Source organism: Paramormyrops kingsleyae, chromosome 4 (genome assembly GCF_048594095.1).
Source record: "Paramormyrops kingsleyae isolate MSU_618 chromosome 4, PKINGS_0.4, whole genome shotgun sequence".
Lineage (NCBI taxonomy): Eukaryota > Metazoa > Chordata > Actinopteri > Osteoglossiformes > Mormyridae > Paramormyrops > Paramormyrops kingsleyae.
In genome coordinates this window covers 27,694,214-27,721,069 of record NC_132800.1, presented here as the reverse complement: position 1 = coordinate 27,721,069, position 26,856 = coordinate 27,694,214, and the positions used below count along the sequence as shown (strand labels likewise).

The 26,856-nt window shown below is 52.7% G+C and overlaps 1 protein-coding gene across 7 annotated transcripts in view; it reads left to right on the top strand.

The window, feature by feature from the left end:
• The window catches only part of mtcl1 (microtubule crosslinking factor 1), a 41,722-nt gene that overhangs the window by 5,213 nt on the left and 9,653 nt on the right, over window positions 1-26,856 (top strand). For 4 of the 7 annotated variants that reach the window (XM_072711011.1, XM_072711010.1, XM_072711009.1 and 1 more), the window contains exons 3-13: window positions 1,418-1,576; window positions 11,511-11,570; window positions 11,690-12,934; window positions 19,825-19,971; window positions 20,568-20,669; window positions 20,940-21,161; window positions 21,835-21,996; window positions 24,003-24,170; window positions 24,925-25,164; window positions 25,711-26,025; window positions 26,575-26,651. In XM_072711011.1, coding sequence (XP_072567112.1) covers window positions 1,418-1,576; window positions 11,511-11,570; window positions 11,690-12,934; window positions 19,825-19,971; window positions 20,568-20,669; window positions 20,940-21,161; window positions 21,835-21,996; window positions 24,003-24,170; window positions 24,925-25,164; window positions 25,711-26,025; window positions 26,575-26,651 — 2,897 coding nt within the window. The remainder of the gene's footprint in view (window positions 1-1,417; window positions 1,577-11,510; window positions 11,571-11,689; window positions 12,935-19,824; window positions 19,972-20,567; window positions 20,670-20,939; window positions 21,162-21,834; window positions 21,997-24,002; window positions 24,171-24,924; window positions 25,165-25,710; window positions 26,026-26,574; window positions 26,652-26,856) is intronic. The other 3 variants (XM_023826308.2, XM_023826311.2, XM_072711012.1) reach the window with 3 other exon arrangements.

Sequence of the window (26,856 nt, the reverse complement as noted above, 5' to 3'; positions counted from 1 at the left end):
TGTCTGTGTGTATTGTGTGTATGTGTCCATGTTCTTGTTTGTGTCCCTCTCTCTCTGTCTGTCTGTGTATGGGTCCCTGTCTCTTTCTGTGTGTGTCCCTCTCCCTCTGTCTGTCTCTCCCTCTGTCTGTGTCCCTATCTGTCTGTGTGTATTGTGTGTATGTGTCCATGTTCTTGTGTGTGTCCCTCTCTCTGTCTGTCTGTGTATGGGTCCCTGTCTCTTTCTGTGTGTGTCCCTCTCTCTCTCTCTGTCTGTCTCTCCCTCTGTCTGTGTCCCTGTCTATCTGTCTGTGTGTATTGTGTGTATGTGTCCATGTTCTTGTTTGTGTCCCTCTCTCTCTGTCTGTGTATGGGTCCCTGTCTCTTTCTGTGTGTGCCCCTCTCTCTCTCTGTCTCTCCCTCTGTCTGTGTCCCTGTCTATCTGTCTGTGTGTATTGTGTGTATGTGTCCATGTTCTTGTTTGTGTCCCTCTCTCTCTGTCTGTCTGTGTATGGGTCCCTGTCTCTTTCTGTGTGTGTCCCTCTCCCTCTGTCTGTCTCTCCCTCTGTCTGTGTCCCTATCTGTCTGTGTGTATTGTGTGTATGTGTCCATGTTCTTGTTTGTGTCCCTCTCGCTCTGTCTGTCTGTATCTGTGTATGGGTCCTTGTCCCTTTCTGTGTGTGTCCCTCTCGCTCTGTCTGTCTGTATCTGTGTATGGGTCCTTGTCCCTATCTGTCTGTGTGTATTGTGTGTATGTGTCCATGTTCTTGTGTGTGTCCCTCTCTCTGTCTGTCTGTGTATGGGTCCCTGTCTCTTTCTGTGTGTGTCCCTCTCTCTCTCTCTGTCTGTCTCTCCCTCTGTCTGTGTCCCTGTCTATCTGTCTGTGTGTATTGTGTGTATGTGTCCATGTTCTTGTTTGTGTCCCTCTCTCTCTCTGCCTGTGTCTGTGTATGGGTCCTTATCCCTTTCTGTGTGTGTCCCTGTCTCTGTGTCCCTCTCGCCATCTGTCTGTGTCCATATCCCTGTCTCTGTCTGGGTCCCTGTCCCTTTCTGTGTGTGTCCCTCTCTCTCTGTCTGTCTCTCCGTCTGTCTGTGTCCCTGTCTATCTGTCTGTGTGTACGTGTCCACGTTCTTGTTTGTGTCCCTCTCTGTGTCCGTATCCCTGCCTGTGTCTCTGTGTGTCTGCCTCTCTGTGAGGTTATACCTGTGTTTTCCACTTGTGCCTCCCTGGTCCCGCAGAGGTGCCATGGCTGTCACTGGGTATGCTGTACAGCCTGCTCATCCCTTTGAGCTTGACTGACCCGTTTCGGCCACCTGAAATGGATTTGACATCCAGAGCCATCTCTCGCCCCCCTATTTCCCACAGACGTTAATCAGTGCATCAATCTGTCTGTGCGGCACACTGGGCTCACGTGTGCTGCATGCATCTGCACCTGCAGGTGGCCAAGGACGTCTCCGTGCGTCTGCACAATGAGCTTGAGAGCGTGGAGGACAAGCGCAGCCGAGCCGAGGATGAGAACGAGCTCCTCAGGCAAAAGCTGATCGAGGTGGAGATCTCCAAGCAGGCACTGCACAATGAACTGGAGAGAGCCAAGGAGGTGAGGGGCAATGCGGGGGCCATGACGAGGGGCGGGGGCCATGACGAGGGGCGGGGGCCATGACGAGGGGCGGGGGCCGTGACTCCCTGGGGTCTTTGGTGTTCACGCACCATGTAAAGATGCACCCTGCACGTTACAGCCATGCTCTGTTAGAGGAGGCGAGGGCTTTAAGTGAAGGAAGGTGCTCTTGGACATGGGGGCGGGAGCTTATGGCAGGTTTCAGCCTCGTTACGCCTCTCCTGCCTGCGGCCATTCATTGCCAGGTTGAATACCGGGGCGACTCAGTAGTGGGGAACTATTCTTATTGGGGTGAGATTAAGCTAATTGGAAATGACATAAGGCTGTGAGAAAACAGGTGGAGAACTGGATTATGAGTCAGCTGTCCGAGGTATTGACACCAAGAGGGGGAGGGGCGGGCATCAGTACAGGGCAAACTGCAGATGATCTCTAATGGTTATTGGTGACCAAAGGGTAAGCTGGCCAGGTGCATGGTTAGCTCATTGCTCCCAATACGCAGTGTCGCTGTTTCTGAGCTTTGGTGGCCACTGTGCCAGCACGGGAGCTGGGGGTGATCTTAAAACCATCAGAGCCCAGGAGTCAAAAGCTGAACCGTTGGCGATGTCGTTGGAGACGCCCTCTGACTGCGGGACACCCCTGGCTCTTCTCAGAGCATTGGGTTCATGGTCGGCCCCCACCCTTGCTTTTGGGGAGCCTCCTCTGCCCTGCAGACAACTTGCTCAGATGAGAACGGCAGGGAGAAGTGCTCTCCCTGAGAATCGTCCCAGATTGCTGAGCATGCACGTGCGTGTTTGTGTGTGTGTGCTGTGTGCGCGTGTGTGTGTGCTGTGTGCACGTGTGTGTGCTGTGTGCATTTGTGTTTGTGTGTGTGTGTGTGTATACTGCGTACATGTGTGTATGTGTCTGCATGTGTGTATGTGTCTGCATGTGTGTGTGTGTCTGTATGTGTGTGTGTGTGTCTGCATGTGTGTGTGTGTATGCTGCGTACATGTGTGTGTGCTGCGTGTGTCGGCATGTGTGTGTGTGTACGGCATGTGTGTGTGTATACTGTGTACATATGTGTGTGCTGTGTGTGTGTGTGTGTATGCTGCGTACATGTGTGTGTGTGTGTGTCTGCGTGTGTGTGTGTGTGTGTATACTGCGTACGTGTGTGTGTGTGTCTGCGTGTGTGTGTGTGTGTGTATACTGCGTACATGTGTGTGGGTGTCTGCGTGTGTGTGTGTGTATACTGCGTACATGTGTGTGTGTGTCTGCGTGTGTGTGTGTGTATGCTGCGTACATGTGTGTGTGCTGCGTGTGTCGGCATGTGTGTGTGTGTGTACGGCATGTGTGTGTGTATACTGTGTACATATGTGTGTGCTGCGTGTGTGTGTGTGTATGCTGCGTACATGTGTGTGTGTGTGTCTGCGTGTGTGTGTGTGTATACTGCGTACATGTGTGTGTGCTGCGTGCGTGCGTGTGTGTGTGTGTGCGCTGCGTAAATGTGTATGCGAGATGGAGAAGGAGAGAGAGGAACTGCTGGATTCCTCCATGGCCATGCCTTGAATTTCACATTGTTTCGCATTTCCAGTTAAACAGGGCACTTCCTCGGGAGGCTTTGCGCTTCAGCTCTGAATTCTGCCATGTGGGTCATGGTGTAATATGTGTGTGTGTGTGGATTAGGTTTATATTACATTGTGGGGACCAAATGTTCCCCACAATGTCATAAAAACCAGTTATTTTTATGTTGTGGGGACATTTTTCAGGTCCCCACAAAGATCTGTGAATGCAATAAAAAAAGTAAATCAAAAAAAGTGGTCAGCCAAAATGGTTACTATGGTTAAGGTTTAAGGTCATCATATTGGGATTACAGTTTTCCCAGTATAAATGAATGGAGAGTCCCCACAAAGATATAATTACAAACGTGTGTGTGTGTGTGTGTGTGTAGTGTGGAAATACTTATTAACAACGAAATTCAAAGCATAACGGACTGTGCTTTAGTAAACTATCAAGAGGGGGTATGAAGTAAGGTTCATACAACTCTACTAATCCATTTAGTATCAAAAAACACAAGTGGCAAGTCTTAATGCTGACTGCTTGGTGGATTGTGTGTACTCTTTTGTTTAGCCCTTGACAATTTTTTGTGCCCTGCTTGGTGATGCGGTTTGGGTGGGATTTCAACATTATCATTTATCCCTTCATTTTTAAGTTAAAATAACGCATATAATTATTTTTTTAGACATCACCTAGTCCTAATCAAAATTGTATCGGTGAATACCCAAAAGTGAGTATTGGTACTTGTACAGTACACGTGTAGGTACCTTGGGATTCTACGGTTTTCCATGTCCCAGAAAGGGACGGGGCCCGTCTCCACATCCCTTGGAGTGTGAGACTTCTATGCTCTGCTCTGTCCTTTAAGCAAGGCTGTAGTCTGCCCATGTTTACACCCCTTCTATTCTCATACGCGAGACCCCCCCAGACATTTGCATAGGGGGTATAAAGGCACTGGAACGGATCGGCCTGGGCCCGGTTATCGCGCGATGTCCACCATGACGGACGACTCTCTGTCACTCTGCTCTGTTTTGGAGATGTGTGTGAACACTGAACTGCTCTCTGAGCAGAGACGTGTAAAACGCAGTGTTTGCCACTGCAGAGCTGGGGGGCAGGCTCAGTAGTTCTCACTGACCCAGTTAGCGATGCAGAGATGCAGTGACGTGCTAGGCGTTAATGCAGCTCTGCCCAGAGACTGGCTGTCTGATGGGGCAGTCTCCTCCCGTGTGCTGTTCCGAATAACCCAGCAGTGTCCAGCTGCCACTTTGCCCCTCTGCCATTTTGGTGTATTTTCAGTACCAGCACACTGAGAGTTACATGATTTACATACTGGTATCCATTTTACATACTGGTATCCATTTTACATGTATTGGCAAACCATCCCACATATGATATCAGCACACGCCTGTTTTGTATGCAGGTGACCCTGAAAAACATTCTGCTTACAGTAAGTGGTATGTGTAAAGGATATGCACACATGGACTATGATAACCCTAACCCAGGGAGGGTGACTGTGAGCTGTGACTGTGAGCTGTCACTTGAATGTCTGATCTGCACTTTGATGTGGGATAATGTCGCGCTTAGAGAGCTAATTGGGGGTTTGATCATTTGTGCAATATGCCATATTTTCAGCAGTGCTAGGCACAGCTAACCGAAAAGTTAGCTTTGATAACCGCTAATCGCTAACTCCAACGGTTAATTCAATAGCAGTAAACCGGTAAACCAATAAAAAGTTTAATGGAAGCTAATGACAACCACTAGCCGTTAACTTTTATAATATGAATTTAGCTTCAGTTTCGTTTTGGGCTCTGGAAGCCCAACCTCCATAGTGAGCTTAAATTCTAACCTGTTTAGCAATTTAGTTCTGAAGGGCTGGAGTGCTTGGGGACTACAAACATGGTGTCCTTTGCCCAGAACTAGGAAGGAGGGTCTGTTCCCTTTATTAGTCTGCGGCTCTGTCACTCAAAACTTGGGAAAACAGTGGAAAATAACCAGGGGCCCAAGCAGAATTTCTTGCTTACTTGAATTTAAGGTAGACTGGGTTAAATGTAAGTGATAAAGTCCATTTAAACTCTGGTAAATACGACAATCACATCTTGTGTTTACAAGTAGTCAGCCAACAGCATGCTGGATTGCAGTCACACTCACAACAGACTGAAATAAATATGTGTGATTTTAGGATTTACAGATACTTTTGACTGTTAAAGTTCATTTAGTTTTCCTGGAAAAAAAATGTTAGCAGATTTATAGTTAGCGCAATTAAATTTAGTGGAAGCTAATTGGTCCGTAAACGGTTTTCAAAGTTATCCTCTATCGAATCCTCTACCTCTAACGAAACAGTTAGCTTCGCTAATTAGCAGTTAGCGGAACCCTGCCCACCACTAATTATCATAACATTGTTCTGTTTGTCTGGGGGGAGGACAGTCTGCTTTGTGTGTGGAGAAGGATGAAACATACACAGCACACACACACACAGCGGCTTCATTTTGGGGGTGTGACATAAAGATGACCACCCCCAGGAGGAACAGAGTAAGGCTCAGCTGGGACTTTTTCCGCTGCTCTCCACACCCCTCTATTACTATGGGAGGGGGTACAGCTCGCCACCGGTGACGAATAGCACTGAGGGGGGGATTAAACACAATGGCTGAGAATGAGCCGCTTCTGCCACTTCTGTCAGGATGGGGGGGTCAGGGCAGCAGGTGGCCTCCGAGGGCAGAGTAGGGCAGACGAAGCCAGCCGTGCCCCTCAGACCCGCCCCATCAAACCCCGCCCCCTCAGACTCCACCCCCTGATAGGCTCCGCCCCCTTATTAGCCAAGCAGCTTGAAAGCTGCTGACTGTGTGGGTGGGTGTGGGGCAGCCAGCCCTGTTCCAGCCAACAGGAGGAGACACTGCAAGGCATCGGCAAAGCTGGTTCTTTCAGGCCTCTGAAAGGCGCCTTTGTCCCCACAGCCATTGTGTGGAGAGAGAGGCATGCAGCAAAGGGGGTGGGGGGGCACAAGCAGCATCCAGGCAGCCGGCAGAACCTCCTCCACTCTGGGTGCGAGATTACTATGCCTAATGTCTAACAAGAGCATCGGAGCTTGTTAACCTGAACACAAACAGCGACATGGGGAAGCACGAGGGCAAGGAGGGGAAGGGAGAGGAGGTGGTGAGAGAAAAAGGTGGATGAAGGAAAGGGAGGTAGATACAGGGAAAAAGGAGGGGAGAGGGAGAGAGAGGTAGAGGTTTCCTGTCGGCGACCGGGCAGCTCCTCTCACCCTCCACCGGCTTTCCTGACCGCGGCCGGGCCGCTCCTCTCGCCCTCCGCCGGCTTTCCTGACCGCGGCCGGGCCGCTCCTATAGCCCTCCGCCGGCTTTCCTGTCCGCGGCCGGGCCGCTCCTCCCGCCCTCCGCCGGCTTATAGATCTCAGACTCGAGCGATATGCCTTTTATTGATGTTCATTAAAAAAATCAGTATTAAGCGAGCACGTATTTCTTCAATTATATTTTGTGAATATCTGTTTAACTGGTTGAGAGTATAGACCACAGAGATACCAGGGGATGAAATATAAATGCAGAGTCTGGAGTGTGCGCACCCATTGACCCCTGAATGCTTGGGTGGTGGGGGTTGGTAAATAAAGACGGAGAGCTGAACACCTCAAGAGCCAAGTTGGGTGTTGGTAAATAAAGCCAGAGAGCTGAGCACCCCAGGAGCCAAGGGGGGTGTTGGTAAATAAAGCCAGCTGAACACCCCAGAAGCCCCGAGTAATCTGATCATGGGGGAACTTAAATCCTCTGTCATCCTAGAAGTTTTAGTGATCCCTGTTGCGGTTTCTCTGCTTGCACCTTTGTGGCTCCCCGGGCGCTCATGGCTATGCGGTGTGGACCTGGGCTCTGATTGGGGTGCCAGAACGCACCCCTCTCAGTGGGTAGGTCATGCCCGCGGCCGGGTCACTTTCAGCTCCCTCTTTACACTCTGGCTCCGCAGTTATAGTCGCAGGTTTTCACGGCAGCAAGTGAAGGAGCAAGAGACAGGTCTTATGCTGCAACCCGCCGTCTTCCCTGTGGAGGGCTAGGCCATCTGTACTGCCGTCCACTCTCTGCCAGATAAGTGCTGAGGTCATTTCTCCGGAAATGTCCTCCCTGTGAAGTAAGCTCGCTGTCATTTTGTATCCTGCTCACCAGGCTTTCTGGAGCAATGGGGTGGGATGTAGAGGCCTCTTGGCACCCACCTGACCCTGGGCGGGGGGTGGGTAAGTCCACGGCTGGGAATCTGTCTCCAGGAGCTTCCGGATGAAGGGCTTGTCTGCGATGTGATTGGTTTCTCTGGTGCTATATTTTTGACTGGACACTCCCCCTGCAGTACTTCAAATGCTGTGACTGCATTGGCTGATGCCACCTAATAGCGACACATGGTGGCCGGCACCAGTTGTATTCGAGCAGGTGGTAACTGACTGAGAGCTGGTGATGGGAGGGGCCTGACTGTGAGGGAAGTATTGATTGGCCATGCAGTTGGGGGTGGGCTGTAACTGCTGAGCTCGCGACAGACGGTCGATACATGGCATGTGACTTAGCCCTGTCTTTGCTCCTTAGCGGTTAGTCATGCATTACCAGGGGAAAACGGCCGATGATGATTATGGTTTAGTTCCTAAAGGAATAGTGTCAGTGGTACCAAGGTCTTCATTTTTCTGCTCTCCTCTGATACTGACTCAGCGGCTGCCCGGTCCCTCTGTGCGCACCGTGACACTATTTCCACACTAGCTGGCCTTCTTAGTATTAGCGCTCTGTGTGTAATGAATTTATTTTCTGCCTGTGTTTGAAGCCGCCTAGCATATTATTCCCATAACCGGTAAGCCCCTCCCACAGGGAAGAGTCAATCGAGCAGCCACGAAACTTGACTGCCCAACCAAGTACCTCCCCCTGCCTCACGCTTCTCTGGGACTGGCTCAGAGGACCACAGGGTGATCAGATGGAAGGCTTCATGGGCCAGTGACCTGTCAGGAATCTGTCTCCCGCTGCCCCTCTGCTGTAACATCTCTGTAAATCACTGTTTGTCTTTAGCCAGTTTTCCTCACCACTGGAGCAAAATAAACACCTTTGTCCTCAGTATCAAGACAGAGCAGACAGAAAATGTTTCTCACAGACTTATACTTCCTGCAGGAAAGTGACCACAGGTTTCATTCTAAAGACAACTGTCTGTTACATATATGGGTAAATATAAGGCACTTTGGAGAGAAAAGCTTTGCTTTACAATTGATGTACATGAAGACCTTCATCGTGTCTGAGCTAAGAGTTGCTCTTCTGCCCACAGAGGGTGCTGCAGAGGCAGGCTTGCAGGGACAGAGAGAACAGCCATGCTGGCTCAGGCACAATTTATTCCTGTTAAATTTGAGTTGTTGTTCTCTCATGGTCCTTGTGACCCAGAAAGCTCACAAGCATTTCTCCACCTCCTCCATCCAAGCCATCTTTGACTGGACGGCAAATTTCAGAGTTCTTGCTTCAGATAGGTGAACCCCAGCGGGATGGTGTCTGGGCTTGTGTCCCTATGCTGAGTAGTGTCTGCTCACAGAGATTCTAAATAAGACAGGAGCTCTTCTCCGCGGAGGGCCAGCTGAGCTGTCCTTTCTGAACTGGAAGAGTATAACTATAATCATGGCGGGGGAGCTTACTGGGCCTGTGACCTCTGGGTTGCTTAAATGAGAAATTACTAAGTAGAAAATGAAAGGTCGACCTGCAGGCCAGATTTAATAATGAATGAGAAACGCGTAACGCGCGGTATTGAATCATCGCGGGGGCCAGATCTGACCCACTGGCTGGAAATTTGCGACCTCTGGTGCAGGAGGAGGGTGGGGGTGAGGTCTGGATGGAGTCATGGGGGGGCTGCTGAGTCTCCTGGAAGCCCCGCCCTCCCTCTTGATGGTATTGGAGGGGAGGGAGGGGGGCCGCTGTGTGTCCTGGAAGCCCCTCCTCCGTGGCTGCCTCACTCTGGGTACAGCTGCAGCAGCTCCTGACAAGCAGATATCAGCGATTGATTTAGTCCCGCTTTCCTACTGGGAATCTGCTCCCATGTCTCCTTCCTCCTTCAGGTTGGTGTGGGATGGGGGGGTCACATTTGCAGGCCTCATTAGACCCAGTGAGTATCTCTCACTCCTCCCATCTCATCGATTCATATGGTAAAATGACCTTGCCAGTCAGGCCCTATTGGAACAGCAAGTTCTGTTCTCTCCACCGTGCCTTGTGTTATATTGACACTGTAACTGTAAAGGCTGCCACTCTGGGTGTCCCTGGGTAAAATGAGATCAGCGTGCTGCTAGAACCTTACCACTGTTATGCAGACAGACGGACATACATGGGGGGGTGAAACATGGTGCCCTGTCCAGCTACTTGTCCTGGTCTGACCCGCCCCTAGGGACTTTATATAAGTGAGCTATATGACCTATCTACAGCCCTTACGTGTCTCGGCTATATGATCTATACCTATCTTTAGGTTTATAGGACGGTGTTTCATGTACATCCCTTATGTAACTCGGCTATATGACCTATACCTATCTTTAGGTTTATAGGACGGTGTTTCATGTACATCCCTTATGTAACTCGGCTATATGACCTATACCTATCTTTAGTATTGTAGGACAGTAATTCATGTACATCCCTTATGTAACTCGGCTATATGACCTATACCTATCTTTAGTATTGTAGGACAGTAATTCATGTACAGTCCTTATGTAACTCGGCTATATGACCTATACCTACCTTTAGGTTTATAGGACGGTATTTCATGTACATCCCTTATGTAACTCGGCTATATGACCTATACCTACCTTTAGGTTTATAGGATGGTATTTCATGTACATCCCTTATTTAACTCAGCTATATGACCTATACCTACCTTTAGTATTATAGGACAGTAATTCATGTACAGTCCTTATGTGTCTCGGCTATATGATCTATACCTGTATTTTGTTGTTCTGTTTAAGTTTCAGCTGCTCCCGCCCAGTTTGCTCCTCCTTTTTTGTATCTATGTAATGTTTTTGTCCTTCAGCCAGTAGATGATGTCTTTCCTTTCCCATCATCACTCTTTCCGTAAATGTGTAATCTTAAATCTTCCCCAAACTGACTATTTAATCTGTCTCTCGTTTTTGTTTGGGCTGCTCTCCTTATATAGCCTCTTACTCCTTGAAACTTTGGTTTCTGTGCCCAGAATATTCCCCTTGCCAGCATCTCAGACCAGAGTCTGCGCCCATCTCTGTCTACCCTGGGGGGGTCGCGTGGTGGCTCTATGTATGAGGCTGCGTGTCACCCTGGGCCCCGCCTCGCTACCGACCACACGGCCATACCCCAGGTCCCTTCGCTTCCCTTAAAATGTCGAGTAGGCAAATGCTCATCTGATCCCTTAAATAATTTTGCGAGCTCTTCCTGGAATAAAGGCTTCTGGAAATCCAGCTCAGAAGCAGAGAGCCACCTCCCTCACCACACCACGGGATGGCAGTGCCCAGCTGGCCGCCTCCCTCACCACACCACGGGATGGCAGTGCCCAGCTGGCCGCCTCCCTCACCACACCACAGGCTGGCAGTGCCCAGCTGGCCGCCTCCCTCACCACACCACGGGCTGGCAGTGCCCAGCTGGCCGCCTCCCTCACCACACCACGGGATGGCAGTGCCCAGCTGGCTGCCTCCCTCACCACACCACAGGCTGGCAGTGCCCAGCTGGCCGCCTCCCTCACCACACCACGGGCTGGCAGTGCCCAGCTGGCCGCCTCCCTCACCACACCACGGGCTGGCAGTGCCCAGCTGGCCGATGTTCTCCTCAGATGACATTGTGCTGTAATTAAAGCAACTTTTTTGAGCCCTTGAAGAAAGACAGCTGTTCTGTGGATCTGGAAGCATATAGTGGAGTATGACAGGTTAATCTTCTGTGGATTCAGTGGAGTATGGATGAGCGATAGTATGTTGCCAATGAATACATTAACATGGACCCACAGTGACAAATATTACTTTGCTTGCACTGACTATTCTCCCTAAAAACTGAATAGGGCCAGTCATCCTATCTAATCCACAGTGGTCAATAACCACTTATATGACCTGTTATGTATGTTGGTTTCTTGGGGAGTTGTATTTTTTGTTTTGCTAATTTGTTGTTCTTACGTTTCTTGCCCCCTCACTGTCCCTTTGAAGGTCTGAGGTGACGGGGTACATGTGGATGGGGGTGGGGGTGGCGGTCGGGCTGGGTGCAGGTGGGGGCAAGGGCTGAGTTAAGGATTTGGGACATGCGCACGCGTGTATGTGCATTTGCACGCGTGTATGTGTATGTATATGTTTCATTCATCATTCCTGTGTACCTGTGTATGCACATTTACATTTTATTTCCTATTTTATGAATGTCTGATATTTCCCCATTTGTCACAGAGCTCTCAGAAGAGGCGAGGAGGTCGGGAAACGTTCAAGGAGCGAAAGTCCTCCTCTCAGGTTGGTCTCCTTCTCCTCTGGTTTCCTTGAAGGGGCTGCCATGGGCCTGCATGGCCAGGGCCCTTCTATGGCCTGCTTTTCATCCGCGGGGGTGTGTCTCTGTGTCCCCTGCTCCCCAGGAGGACAGCGCGGACCTCCGGTGCCAGCTCCAGTTTGCCAAAGAGGAGTCCGCCCTCATGCGCAAGAAGATGGCCAAGCTGGGCCGGGAGAAGGAGGAGCTGGAGCAAGAGTTGCAGAAGTACAAATCCCTGTATGGGGACGTGGAGAGCCCCCTGCTGGCTGGCGAGAGTGGGGGTGGGCCCCACAGCACCCGCGAGGCTGAGCTGAGGCTCCGGCTCAAGCTAGTCGAGGAGGAGGCCAACATCCTGGGTCGAAAGATCGTGGAGCTGGAGGTGGAGAACCGGGGACTGCGGGCGGAGAACGAGGACATCCGCTCCCAGTACGAGCGGGACTTCCCCGGCCGTGAGCCCCTGTCCAGTTTGCCCACATCACCCTTTGGGGATGGCTTGGAGTCAGGCTCTGAGCTGCGGCGCCACCTGCAGTTTGTTGAGGAGGAGGCAGAGCTGCTACGGCGATCCATCGCCGAGATCGAGGACCGCAACAAGCAGCTGACCTCAGAGCTGAACCGCTTCAAGCTGGGGCCAGGCCCGGACAGTGAGGGGGCCCCCCGGGCAGGAGCGGGAGCCGGGAGCGATGTGGGCACCGGGCTCCTGCAAGACGAGCTGAAAGCGGCCCGGCTGCAGATTGACGAGCTGAGCGGCAAGGTACTGAAGCTGCAGTACGAGAACCGGGTGCTGCTGTCCACCGTGCAGCGCTGCGACCTGGCCTCCCAACGGGGGCCCTCGCGGGGCCCTGACGACGATGAAGAGCCCACCCAGCTGCCCGGCCCGCAGCCCAAGCGGGAGGGACCGGTTGGGGGCGAGAGCGACTCTGATGACCCGTTCGAGAGGACGTCTGGCATCGGTAGCGGGAAGCCGTCAGACACCGCCGGGGGAGGGGCAGGGGCCGGAGCCGAGGCTCTGGTGGGCGTATGGCGCCAGGCCGAACGCCTGGGCAGGATGGTGGAGAGGCTGGCAGGCGACACAGACAGCGCGATGCTGCTGATGGGAGCCGAGGCCCAGCAAGGGGAGAGCGACTCCAAGCTGAGCCGGCCGGCACTAGACGCCATCTGTACCCGCATGAAGACATTCAGGGCAGAGCTGCACGTTTTCATGGAGAAGGTGGAGCACCTCCGCGAGCAGCCCGATGACCTCTCACCCATGGCGCACCTCACGGAGTCCAGCAGCTTCCTGTCGGGCGTCACCTCCATGTCCCGGGACTCCCCCCTCGGCACTCTGGGTCGCGACCTCATCACAGACTTCCAGGTAGGCCGCCACAACAGCCGCGTGCCATTTGTGTCGCATAGCAAGCGAGGGTGATTGCATCAGGCCTCAGCACATTTGTGTGAGCAAATCAGGCTGTTTGTTTGGCATGATGTCATTATCGAGAAGTCATGTGACCTTAGCGTAAGGATTGATGCACATGGGCCAAAATACGTGGCCTCCGAGCTGGCAGGTGCAATTAATAATTCAAGCCCCTAGATCTTTTCAGTGTGGCTTTAAGCATAGACTATTAGAAGGTTATTTTTCTTATAGGAGAGAAACACTTTTTCCCCTGCGGTGAACACTGAAACTGGATTAAAATGCGTTTTGTATATAGTTTGATTAAACTCCATGGATTGAGTCTCTCTAACTCGTCCATTAGCTTCCCTTTAGCTCGCAACTAAATGCACTGGTGGCCAAAACTGAGGATACACCTGGCATTACGCTTGAAAAATTACTGCACAAATATTGACAGTAATGTTTATAAACAAAGAATGTTTACAAGTATCATACAATGGATGAGTAAATGAGTAACTGGAATAAAGCTCTGCAATCTCTAAAAACTGGAAGTGTTTCCAAAACTTTGGCCACTAGTCTATATTCACTAAGAGGTCTGTTCACAGAATAAAATGCCAGTAGGTGCATCGCCAATTAGGGGACCAGCATCCATTCACCATTTTTATTTTGAATCAAACTGTTCTGCTGGTGCTTTGGCGTAGGCGTGTCAGGGCTGTGAAGGAGTGTGAGGTACCATGCGGTCTGTGTCAGGGCTGTGAAGGAGTGTGAGGTACCATGCGGTCTGTATCAGGGCTGTGAAGGAGAGTGAGGTACCATGCGGTCTGTATCAGGGCTGTGAAGGAGTGTGAGGTACCATGCGGTCTGTGTCAGGGCTGTGAAGGAGTGTGAGGTACCATTCGGTCTGTGTCAGGGCTGTGAAGGAGTGTGAGGTACCATGCGGTCTGTGTCAGAGCTATGAAGGAGTGTGAGGTACCATGTGGTCTGTCAGGGCTGTGAAGGAGTGTGAGGTACCATACGGTCTGTGTCAGAGCTGTGAAGGAGTGTGAGGTACCTTGCGGTCTGTCAGGGCTGTGAAGGAGTGTGAGGTACCATGCGGTCTGTCAGGGCTGTGAAGGAGTGTGAGGTACCATGCGGTCTGTCAGGGCTGTGAAGGAGTGTGAGGTACCATGCAGTCTGTGTCAGGGCTGTGAAGGAGTGTGAGGTACGATGTGGTCTGTGTCAGAGCTGTGAAGGAGTGTGAGGTACCATGCGGTCTGTCAGGGCTGTGAAGGAGCGTGAGGTATCATGTGGTCTGTGTCAGGACTGTGAAGGAGTGTGAGGTACCATGCAGTCTGTGTCAGGGCTGTGAAGGAGTGTGAGGTACCATGTGGTCTGTGTCAGAGCTGTGAAGGAGTGTGAGGTACCATGCGGTCTGTCAGGGCTGTGAAGGAGCGTGAGGTATCATGCGGTCTGTGTCAGGACTGTGAAGGAGTGTGAGGTACCACGCGGTCTGTGTCAGGGCTGTGAAGGAGTGTGAGGTACCATGTGGTCTGTGTCAGAGCTGTGAAGGAGTGTGAGGTACCATGCGGTCTGTCAGGGCTGTGAAGGAGCGTGAGGTATCATGCGGTCTGTGTCAGGACTGTGAAGGAGTGTGAGGTACCACGCGGTCTGCAGCTGGCCGCAGGCTGTATCCCCGTCTGCTCGCACTCCGAGTCATTACAGGCCCCTCCCACACTTGGTTGCACGTCCTTCTTAGAGCTGTGCTGTGAAACACTGTCTGGCGAGCAGCGGGAGGGGGATGGGAGGAGGATCGCTGACGGGAGCCCCCCTGCCCCCTATGCCAGCCAGCTCAGCCCACCTGCCCCACCCCTCCCCACCCCTGCCCAGCCCCCCCAACGTTGTGTCTGTGTGTGTTTGTGCTGATCAGTGCCTCATCTCAGCTGCTTGCTGCTCGGAGGTGGGAGGTCGGGGTGGGGTAGTGTTAGATGGCAGAGGTCCAGTGGACCTACCCCAGTGCCCCAGTGGATTGGTCCTGGATACCTTCATCAGAATGAGCTGCATGGGTCTGATCTGCACATGCTTCTCTGCCTGAGCTGTCTGCTCTGCTCAGCCTCCCATCCTGTGCCACGGCCTGTGGACTCCAGTCGCTTTGCACTCAGTCCCAAGTGAGGAACCCAGCTTGGCTTTGCATGCTCCTTCACCCTGACGCCGCTATCCCAGTACGCCACCGTGACGCCGCTATCCCAGTATGTCAGCATGACAACGCTATCCCAGTATATCAGCATGACAGCACTATCCCAGTATGCCACCGTAATGCCGCTATCCCAGTATGCCACCGTAACGCCGCTATCCCAGTATGCCACCGTAACGCCGCTATCCCAGTATGCCACCGTGACGCCGCTATCCCAGTATGTCACCCTGACGCCGCTATCCCAGTATGCCACCGTGACGCCGCTATCCCAGTATGCCACCGTGACGCCGCTATCCCAGTATGTCAGCATGACAACGCTATCCCAGTATATCAGCATGACAGCACTATCCCAGTATGCCACCGTAACGCCGCTATCCCAGTATGTCAGCATGACAGCACTATCCCAGTATGCCACCGTGACGCCGCTATCCCAGTATGCCTCCCTGACGCCGCTATCCCAGTATGTCAGCATGACAGCACTATCCCAGTTTGTCACCCTGACGCCGCTATCCCAGTATGCCACTGTGACGCCGCTATCCCAGTATGTCAGCATGACAACGCTATCCCAGTATATCAGCATGACAGCACTATCCCAGTATGCCACCGTGACGCCGCTATCCCAGTATGCCACTGTGACGCCGCTATCCCAGTATGTTAACATGACAACGCTATCCCAGTATATCAGCATGACAGCACTATCCCAGTATGCCACCGTAACGCCGCTATCCCAGTATGCCACCGTGACGCCGCTATCCCAGTATGTCAGCATGACAACGCTATCCCAGTATATCAGCATGACAGCACTATCCCAGTATGCCACCGTAACGCCGCTATCCCAGTATGCCACCGTGACGCCGCTATCCCAGTATGTCAGCATGACAACGCTATCCCAGTATATCAGCATGACAGCACTATCCCAGTATGCCACCGTGACGCCGCTATCCCAGTATGCCACTGTGACGCCGCTATCCCAGTATGTCAGCATGACAACGCTATCCCAGTATATCAGCATGACAGCACTATCCCAGTATGCCACCGTGACGCCGCTATCCCAGTATGCCACTGTGACGCCGCTATCCCAGTATGTTAACATGACAACGCTATCCCAGTATATCAGCATGACAGCACTATCCCAGTATGCCACCGTAACGCCGCTATCCCAGTATGCCACCGTAACGCCGCTATCCCAGTATGCCACCTTGACGCCACTATCCCAGTATATCAGCATGACAGCACTATCCCAGTATGCCACCGTGACGCCGCTATCCCAGTATGCCACCGTGACGCCGCTATCCCAGTATGCCACCGTGACGCCGCTGTCCCAGTATGCCACCGTGACGGCGCTATCCCAGTATGCCACCCTGACGCCGCTATCCCAGTATGCCACCGTGACGGCGCTATCCCAGTATGCCACCGTGACGCCGCTATCCCAGTATGCCACCCTGACGCCACTATCCCAGTATGTCACCCTGACACCGCTATCCCAGTATGCCACCGTGACGCCGCTATCCCAGTATGCCACCATGATGCCGCTATCCCAGTATATCAGCATGACAGCACTATCCCAGTATGCCACCGTAACGCCGCTATCCCAGTATGCCACCGTGACGCCGCTATCCCAGTATGCCACCCTGACGCCACTATCCCAGTATGTCACCCTGACGCCGCTATCCCAGTATGTCACCGTGACGCCACTATCCCAGTATGTCACCGTGACGCCACTATCCCAGTATGTCAGCATGACAGCACTATCCCAGTATGCCACCGTAACGCCGCTATCCCAGTATGCCACCGTGACGCCGCTATCCCAGTATGCCACCTTGACGCCACTATCCCAGTATGTCACCCTGACACCGCTATCCCAGTATGCCACCGTGACGCCGCTATCCCACTGTGCCACTGCTATCCCAGTATGTCAGCATTACAACGCTATCCCAGTATATCAGCATGAGAGCACTATCCCAGTATGCCACCGTAACGCCGCTATCCCAGTATGCCACTGTGACGCCGCTATCCCAGTATGTCAGCATTACAACGCTATCCCAGTATATCAGCATGACAGCACTATCCCAGTATGCCACCGTGACGCCGCTATCCCAGTATGCCACCGTGACGCCGCTATCCCAGTATGCCACCCTGACACCGCTATCCCAGTATGTCACCGTGACGCCACTATCCCGGTATGTCACCCTGACGCCGCTATCCCGGTATGTCACCGTGACGCCACTATCCCGGTATGTCACCCTGACGCCGCTATCCCGGTATGTCACCCTGACGCCGCTATCCCGGTATGTCACCCTGACGCCGCTATCCCGGTATGCCACCGTGACGCCGCTATCCCGGTATGCCACCGTGACGCCGCTATCCCGGTATGCCACCGTGACGCCGCTATCCCGGTTTGTCACCGTGGCGTCGCTATCCCGGTTTGTCAGCGTGACGCCGCTATCCCGGTTTGTCACCCTGACACGCCGCTATCCCGGTTTGTCAGCGTGACGCCGCTATCCCGGTTTGTCACCCTGACACGCCGCTATCCCGGTATGTCAGCGTGACGCCGCTATCCCGGTATGTCAGCGTGACGCCGCTACCCCGGTATGTTACCCTGACACGCCGCTATCCCGGTTTGTCACCCTGACACGCCGCTATCCCGGTATGTCGCCCTGACGCCGCTATCCCGGTTTGTCACCCTGACACGCCGCTATCCCGGTATGCCACCGTGACGCCGCTATCCCGGTATGCCACCGTGACGCCGCTATCCCGGTTTGTCACCGTGGCGTCGCTATCCCGGTTTGTCAGCGTGACGCCGCTACCCCGGTATGTTACCCTGATGCCACTATCCCAGTACGTCAGTATATCAGCTCGGTCCAACTTAGAGGGGATCTGCTGTGAGAGAGTGCCTTTTGAGAAATAGCCCTTTTCTGACACTTCCATACGCCCTAACCCACTGTGCACTTCCACACACCCTGGCCCGCCCCGCACTTCCACACGCCCTAACCCACCCCGCACTTCCACACACCCTGGCTAACCCCGCACTTCAACACGCCCTAACCCGCCCCGCACTTCCACACACCCTGGCTAACCCCGCACTTCCACACGCCCTAACCCGCCCCGCACTTCCACACACCCTGGCTAACCCCGCACTTCCACACGCCCTAACCCGCCCCGCACTTCCGCATGCCCTGGCCCATTCTGCACTTCCACACGCCCTAACCCGCCCCGCACTTCCGCATGCCCTGGCCCGCCCCGCACTTCCACACGCCCTAACCCGCCCCGCACTTCCGCATGCCCTGGCCCATTCTGCACTTCCACACGCCCTGGCCCGCCCCGCACTTCCACACGCCCTAACCCACCGCGTACTTCCACACGCCCTAACCCGCCCCGCACTTTCACACGCCCTGGCCCGCCCCACACTTCCACACGCCCTGGCCCGCCCCACACTTCCACACGCCCTAACCCACCGCGCACTTCCACACGCCCTAACCCACCGCGCACTTCCACACGCCCTAACCCGCCCCACACTTCCACACGCCCTAACCCGCCCCGCACTTCCGCATGCCCTGGCCCATTCTGCACTTCCACACGCCCTGGCCCACCCCACACTTCCACACACCCTGGCCCGCCCCGCACTTCCACACGCCCTAACCCACCGTGCACTTCCACACGCCCTGGCCCGCCCCGCACTTCCACATAGCTCCATGGTGCAGATAGAAGTCCTGCCAGTTATCTGCTTGATCTGTTAATACCTTGAGAAACTGCTACATAATGCATTTTAACAGGTATTTACTTTGGGAAAAGCCCTATTTGACCTCTATCTTCTGAACTACCCCTTGAGAAAGGACCTACTTCTGACTCCTAGAGGATTTCTGCATCACCGTTACCTTCATTTTGCCTGGAGGGCTCTTACAAAAGTGTGAAACTACATTTGGAAATACTCCACGTGTCTCTCGTGATTATTATACTCTGGTGCCTCAAACAATACATAGTGATGACTCTTGTCAAGGAGCATCCCTTTTGGCTGAAGATGTCTGCTTCTCTTTGGTTCACCTTCTGTATTTGGATCTAGAATTTCTCTGCTGCTGGGCTTGTCGAAGATGATGGCCCCAGGTTTTCTGCTCAGACCAACGTCGGGCTGAGTAGCATGTCCATCCCAGCCACCCAACGAAGCGAGCAGAGAACCTGCGGCCTTCTGATCTTGTATTATTCCAGACAGCGCTACTGGGCTGTGGATGATTGCACCATTGCATGCTTGCTTGCTGGGCTCTGCCTGGGTTTGAGGTCACGCATCACGCATGCACGGCAGGGCCTGAGAGGCCTGAATCCTCCAGCGTTATCATGCTTGCCTATGGTTTTTGACTCATGGTTCCCCCATTTGCATGCGCCTCATAACCTGTGTTTTGCATTCTTCTCCCTCCCCTCTCTTCTTGTGTTCCTCTTTGTGGTCCTTCTAGATGTTTCAGCCCATGATTCTGTTCATCCTCGCTTTAGTTCTCTTCTCCTCTCTGTCTTATGCCGTCATCTTTAAGTTGGTCTTCCTGTTTGCGCTCTTCTTTCTGTTCTAGCCATTTTGTCCGGGCGTGTTTTTTTTTGTTCAGTCCCGCTGTGTACTTTATCCATTGTTTCGCTTTCTGTATTTCCCGTCCCCGTCCTTTGTTTGTGCGCACCAATCCCTCCACGCATCCCCCATCCCTCTCCCCTCCCTGATACGCAGTCCGATCTCAGGGATGAGCTGGAGTGGCGGATAGGACACGAGCGTGCCTCGGAGCCCGGGACCCAGTCCGGTCCTTGGGGTGCTCGCCAGAGCAGGGGAGCCCATGGACGCAGTAATTACTGCAGGCCAAAGTATTTGATTGTGGAGGTCAGTCCGTCGCCCTTTATTGATTCCTCAGCTTCCAAGAGCCCCCCCTTCGCATTGGCATTCAACTGCCGTGGGACCTCTGCTGAGGGCTGCTGTTTGCTTATGGTTCTTTATAGTGAGAAGTTACAGCATGAATACACGAAATGATGCAACAACCAAAACTGTCAATGATGGGTCTAAGACTGAGAAGTGAAACTTTCCCTCAACCATGCTAGACTGTGCTAAAATGTTGGCAGACTGTTCACTTTTAAGCAAATGGCACACAGCTGCCGGCCCATCTGCTCCATGCTAATTCAGAGGGGATTACGGTCCCTAAGGGCTTCAGGAAGAGGGCCTTTCATTCACAGGGTCACACTTCTCCGGGGCTGCAGTCCACCCTGAGCAGCTTTTCTCTACTGTGGCCTTTCTCGGGCAGCCACTTTGGGGGTTCAGGGGTGGTCATTCTCCTCAGGCCACTGGCAGTACATCAGTCAGGCACGAGCCTGTAGCAGAACCTAATGCTGACCTCAGTTATTGTTGCTAGCAGAGTCGGGCGGTGAGCAGGCGTGGCCTGGCTCATGAGGAGGTGTAACGTCCCGTTTTTCCTCTGGGGGCAGCAACGGGACACGCCTGTGCTGGAGGTGAGCGAGGTTCCTGAGCAGTCTGAGCTGGAGCAAAGGTTGCAGCCTGACCCGGGGTACTGCAGCAGCACGACACAGGTGAGCTTGGCACACTGCTAGCAGACACAGTTACGTGAGGGCTGGTAGTGAGCTGCCTACGTCGGTGAAATATCAGGCATGGGCTGAAACAGATGATGATGGCAATGATAACACAAACAGTAATAATACACTGAGCCAACGACCAGCCAGAGCTGGCTGTTTGAGGAACTCATTTGTCATTCTTCTGGGGTTGCTGGAATGTTCTGGAAATCATCCTTAATTCAGTAGTAAAATGAGCAGCTCTGGCGCCCCCCACTGATATGTGGTCAGACACTCTTGCAGAAGGAGGAGGCGGAGAAGGAGTGCAGGAAGGCGCAGCCATGGCTAAGCTCGCAGGAGCAGGCCTGGGCCCAGGAGAGGGCTCTGCTTCAGCAAGAGCTGCGTTTGCTCCGCCACAACATGGCTGCCGTCTATGTGAAGCTGCGATGGCTCCTGGTGAACTGGCGGCTGGGGCGCCGGAGTGAGTCCACTGTGGAAGACGCTCCATCAGAGGTGAGCTCTGCCTATATCTGGCCGAAGCCCTCTAGAGGGCGATAGAGAGCCCCTCGTCTCCCACACATTAGCATCAATTGACTGTTGCCGTCAAGTACAATTTTCCCATGTAGACTCTTTGTTTGGCACCTTTGTGGTGGAATGAACTTCCCCAAGATGTTCAAACAGCTGAGTCATTGGGTGTCTTCAAACGATGACTAAAAACCTACCTCTTTCAGAAGTACTTGGATTAGCAATTCCGGGATTATACTATTATTAAACATATACATTATACATTACTCGTCAACAGAATCTTTTAGAGTGATAGTATTCTTAGCCGGGTTCTACTGAACCAGTATCAGAGTGTATTCACTGATGAGACTTCTAAGCACTTATGTAAGTGACTCTGGCTAAGGGCATCTGCCAAATGTCGTAAATGTAATTATGTAGTAATGAAGACAGGCCACCATGTAATTTGATAGTTTGTAAGTGTGCATTATGTATTGAGTCTGTTTTGTTTTTGGTAATTGCGGGTGTTTCGTCTTCCATCAGCAAATACAATACTAATTGGTGTGATTAGGTGAAAATCTAACGGGTAGCTGCTATCCAGGGGGGATGCGTATCAACACTAAGAACACATCATACGGTTGGCTGAGGGCCAGTGATGGGTTGACACCCTGTTCTGTCCCCCCAGCCTGAGACTCTGGACAGTGTCCCGGAGCTGAGCCGCCTCATGGAGCAGGTGGAGGGCGTGATGGAGCGGGAGGACCAGCCCAGTGTGCAGCCTGGTGCTGGAGGCAGCCCTGAGCCGGGTCTCTCTCCCCAGGCAACCGAGCTGCTCCAACACCAGAAGCAGGTATGAGGCCCTCTAAGTGCTGGAGGCCTTTTCATGGCATGCCAGAGCGTGTAATGGAGTATCAGAGTGTATCTTAACATGTCATACCGTGTCAGAACATGTCAGAGCCTGTCGTGACGTGCCAGATCGTATCTTAACATGTCATACCGTGTCAGAACATGTCAGAGCCTGTCGTGGTGTGCCAGATCGTATCTTAACATGTCATACCTTGTCAGAACATGTCAGCGCCTGTCGTGACGTGCCAGATCGTATCTTAACATGTCATACCGTGTCAGAACATGTCAGAGCCTGTCGTGACGTGCCAGATCGTATCTTAACATGTCATACCGTGTCAGAACATGTCAGAGCCTGTTGTGACGTGTCAGAGCCTGTCGTGGTGTGCCAGATCATATCTTAACATGTCATACCGTGTCAGAACATGTCAGAGCCTGTCGTGGTGTGCCAGATCGTATCTTAACATGTCATACCGTGTCAGAACATGTCAGAGCCTGTCGTGGCGTGCCAGATCGTATCTTAACATGTCAGAACATGTCAGAGCCTGTCGTGGTGTGCCAGATCGTATCTTAACATGTCATACCGTGTCAGAACATGTCAGAGCCTGTCATGGCGTGTCAGAGCATACCTTAACATGTCATACCATGTCAGAGCTTGTCGTGGCATGTCAGAGCCAGTTGTGGTGTGTCAGAGCCTGTCGTGTTGTGCCAGAGTTGTATCTTAACATGTCAAACATGTCAGAACCGTCATGGTGTATCAGAGTGTGTTATAACACGTCATGGTGCATCAGAGTGTGTTGTGGTATGTCAGAGCATGTCACACCACGTTATAAAGTGTCATGGTGGATCAGAGCATACCATGGCATGTTAGAGCACGTCATAGCGTATCGTGGTACGTGTGAGCTTATATGTTATCAGAGCATGTCATGCCGTGTTAAAGAATGTCATGGCCTATTGGAGCATGTCATAGTATGTCCTGGTGTGGCAGGGCATGTCAGAGCGTGTGTCTCAACATATCGCGGTGCATCAGAGCGCGTCATGGTGCGTCGGCATGTCACGTCATGTTATACTGTGTCATGGCCTGTCAGTGTGTGTTAGGTCATCAAATGGTATCTTATGGCAGAGTGTGTCATGCCGTGCTGTAGGTAAGTACTGGTAAAACAAGACTTTACACTCAGCAGCGTGACTCAAAAATCCAGCCTGCACACTCAGCAGTAGCTTCACAAGTATATTCGGTACATTATGCTATGAAAACATTTAAGTGATGCCTGACGAGGCTCATAATGCTCAATCTATTTAAACTCTCATGCTTTTATTTCTTTGATGGCCATCTGGTGGTATCTGCTGAACTTTGAATAGCTGCTGAGGTGGCTTTGGCTTGCTTGGCTTCTCCTGGGAAACAACCTTTCCCTCAGCCCTGAGCCACATTCACTGGCATCATGCTAATCTATAGCTCTATGTGCTGCAGGGGAGCAGCAGTATCTGCACCTTGCACATGCCCCGGGGGCTGGTGCCCCACACAGTGTCTCTCTCAGGGCGGGAGCAGCCTCGGGGCTTCCCAGAGGTGGAGGAGGCGCCTGGTGCCCCACACAGTGTCTCTCTCAGGGCGGGAGCAGCCTCGGGGCTTCCCAGAGGTGGAGGAGGCGCCTGGTGCCCCACACAGGGTCTCTCTCAGGGTGGGAGCAGCCTCGGGGCTTCCCAGAGGTGGAGGAAGCGTCTGTCAGCAAGCCCCACCTCCTCTGAATATCCAGTGGGCTCGGAGCTGAATGCTATCTGTCAGGGCATTTAATGGTCTTAATAATCGATTAAATAATCATTTAATAATCAATACGATGCGCGTTGACCAGAGAGACAGAATGTTTCCGGAATAAGAGCCGCCCACATCACTGATGTCCAAGGTATCTGATGTACATCCCATTAGTGTGGAGAGTCAGAAATACATGATGCAGAATCTAGAAGGTCACTGAGGATGGAGCATCTAACTGAAGGCTGGGGACTGGGCCTCCCCCACAGGCAGGGGAGAACCGGCGCGTCCTGCATGCCCTGCGCATGCTGCTGGAGGAATTCCGCTCTGAGCTGCGGGACGAGGAGCACCGGCGGAGCCAGCTGCAGCAGGCCTACGCCAATGAGAAGGCCAGCTGGGAGGTGCAGTGGGCGGAACTCCGGTGCCAGATCCCACAGGTATGGGCTTCTCATCCATCAGAGCTTTCTCATTGGCCTGCTGGGCCCCACAACAAAATGAACAGAAGAGAAGCATTACGTCTGGATCTTCCTAGGCCGATACGGGTGTTTAGCTGTTTATTCTCATGTTGCATATTAATAATGTAAGCAGTGCTGAGGTTAGATGTTGATGTTCCACTCAATGACAGGCCCATTAAGTAAATATGGCCTCCTTTGCATTTTAAGCATGATATGGGTTGAGTGGGGCTAGTTTTGGGGTTGAAAAAACTCAAGACTTATTTCCAGTCCTTTAATGGAAAGCTAAGCTGACACAGACTGAGGATCTGAACCCCTGGGACATCTGTGTTGATTCCCCCGTCATAGTCTGAGCCAAAGGCAAAAGGACATGAATTGTACTCTGAGAAGGTAGAGATCAGGAACTGGCTCTGTGCTCATCTATCAGCTTCAGCACCTTCTAGAGGTCGTAGCTGGGTCACAGTCAAAGCCACCCAACAGAGCAATTGTTTTCTTCCTGGAAGTGAGATAAAATGGCTTTTATGCCTAAATATCACCATATATGTGTAGAAGGCTGAAGAAGAGTTTAAGGTTGTCATAGTGGGAATTATGGTTATGCTCATATGAATGAATGGAGAGTCCCCGCAAAGATATGAATGTAGACTGTGCATGTGGGTCTATATATGAATTTGCTGTGTGTTATAAATAAGAATAATAGTAACCATAATAATGATAACACTCACTGTGTGTGACTGGTCAGCGAGATGAGTGCTCAGCCGAGGTAGCAGCCACTGGAGACACTGATCCGCGGGTAGCGCTCTCGCACGAGAGGGAGGAGCACCGGCGTCTCCTGGCAGAGAGTCACAGCACCTCGCTGGACCTGTTGTGGAGGCTGCAGCACAGTGAGAAGAGGTGGAGCCGTGAGAGGGCAGAGCTTCTGGAGCACTTCGACCGTGAGAGGCAGGACTGGGACTGGCACATGAGGGACGTCCACCGCAAGGTGGGGAAGGTTGGGGGCTGACTGGGGGGGGGGGGTGCTTTAGAAGGATCCGCATGCAGAAACTGGGGGAGAGGCAGTGACGTGGTTAGGACAGAGACGGGGGTGGGCTCAGGGTAGAGACAATAAGGAATCAGAATAGAGGCAAGGATGGGGTCAGGATAGAGGCAGGACTGGGACTGGCACATGGGATGTCCATCGCAAAGTGGGGAAGTTGGGGGCTGACTGGAGGACCTGGGTGCAGAAACTGGGGGATAGAGGCAGTGACGTGGTTAGGATAGAGAATGGGGGTTGGGATAGAGGCAGATTTGGTGGCCGAAGCGTGGTCAGAATAGAGAAGGAAAAGGGTCAGGATAAAGACAGGGGTGGGGTCAGTTTGAGCTCGGTATAGAACCAGGATAGACACGCTAAGCGTGCAACGAAAGGCCTCATTTTGGGAAATTCTACATTAGGAAATAAAATGCAACCAATTCATTGGACACCTAACTCAGATTGGTTCTATGAATGCTGTTAATCACACAGCTCACAGCACCTCTCCCCCCCCTGCAGCAGAGGGAACTCAATCTTCGACGTGCTGACGTTCCCTCCTCTGACGCCAAGGATGGGTCCCCCAGGGTCTTCTCGCCCCAGGGTAGTCCTCGGACTCCCCGGTCCCCCCGGAGCCCACGTGTCACAGGCCTGGCCCCCTCCGCTACCTGGCCCAACTCCGACGGCGATGCCCCCCTGGAGGAGCGTGCGGGCTCACGGCAGAGGGGCACGGAGAGCCTGTTCCTGGATGCGCTGTCGCTGGACCCCCTGGGGGAGAGTGAGGTGCCCCTGGCGTCCCGCCTGGATGGCGAGAAGAGGTTTCCCTGCCTGAACAAGGTGCCAAGAGTACCCCCCTCCGCATTGGTAGCATGAATCATAAGTATTGCAAGAATAACCTCCAAATAGAGAAATAGGAACGGGGGGGGGGGCAGTCTGCATCTATTTATCGCATCCTATCTCATTCGTACTTTCCTCTCCTGTGTGGAGGTGGAGGAGGAGTGACTTTGCTCCTGTTTCCATCCTTGTGACCTTTTTCCTTTTTTGTTGAAGCTGCATTGTGTGCTGCACAAATTTGCCTTTCAGAAAAACTTCTGGGGTGTGTTTAATTCTGCTCACTGACAGGTGGCATAGCGGTTAAGGGTCTGCATTTATAACCTGAATGTTGCCAATGTAATCCTGCTGATCTGCTTTGGTACCCTGCTGGAGTGACGGGCCAGACCTGATGCTCCAGTGGAACACCGTGCTGTCAGTGACAGATAAATGAACATGGAAACCTGCATGAACATGATGCACAGCAATAATTTCTTACCAGCTAGATTACAGCTAAACAGCTAAATATATGAAAGTGTGCTATTAAATGTACTCTTTGGCTTTGTTTTTCCTCAGAACCTGAATGAGATCTCGGAGCGGAAGGGCCTGGCCGTGTACCATGAGGAGGAGACGGGTGGTGGGAACCTGCTAAGGTGGGGGAGCAGCTGGGCTGCCCCTAACATGGGGCAGCTGTCAGAATCGGCTTCACTGGCGATATTCACACTCTCGGGCAGCCGTCAGAATCGGCTTCACTGGCGAGGATATTCACACTCGCAGGCAGCCATCAGAATCGGCTTCACTGGCGATATTGACACTCGCAGGCAGCCGTCAGAATCGGCTTCACTGGCGATATTCACA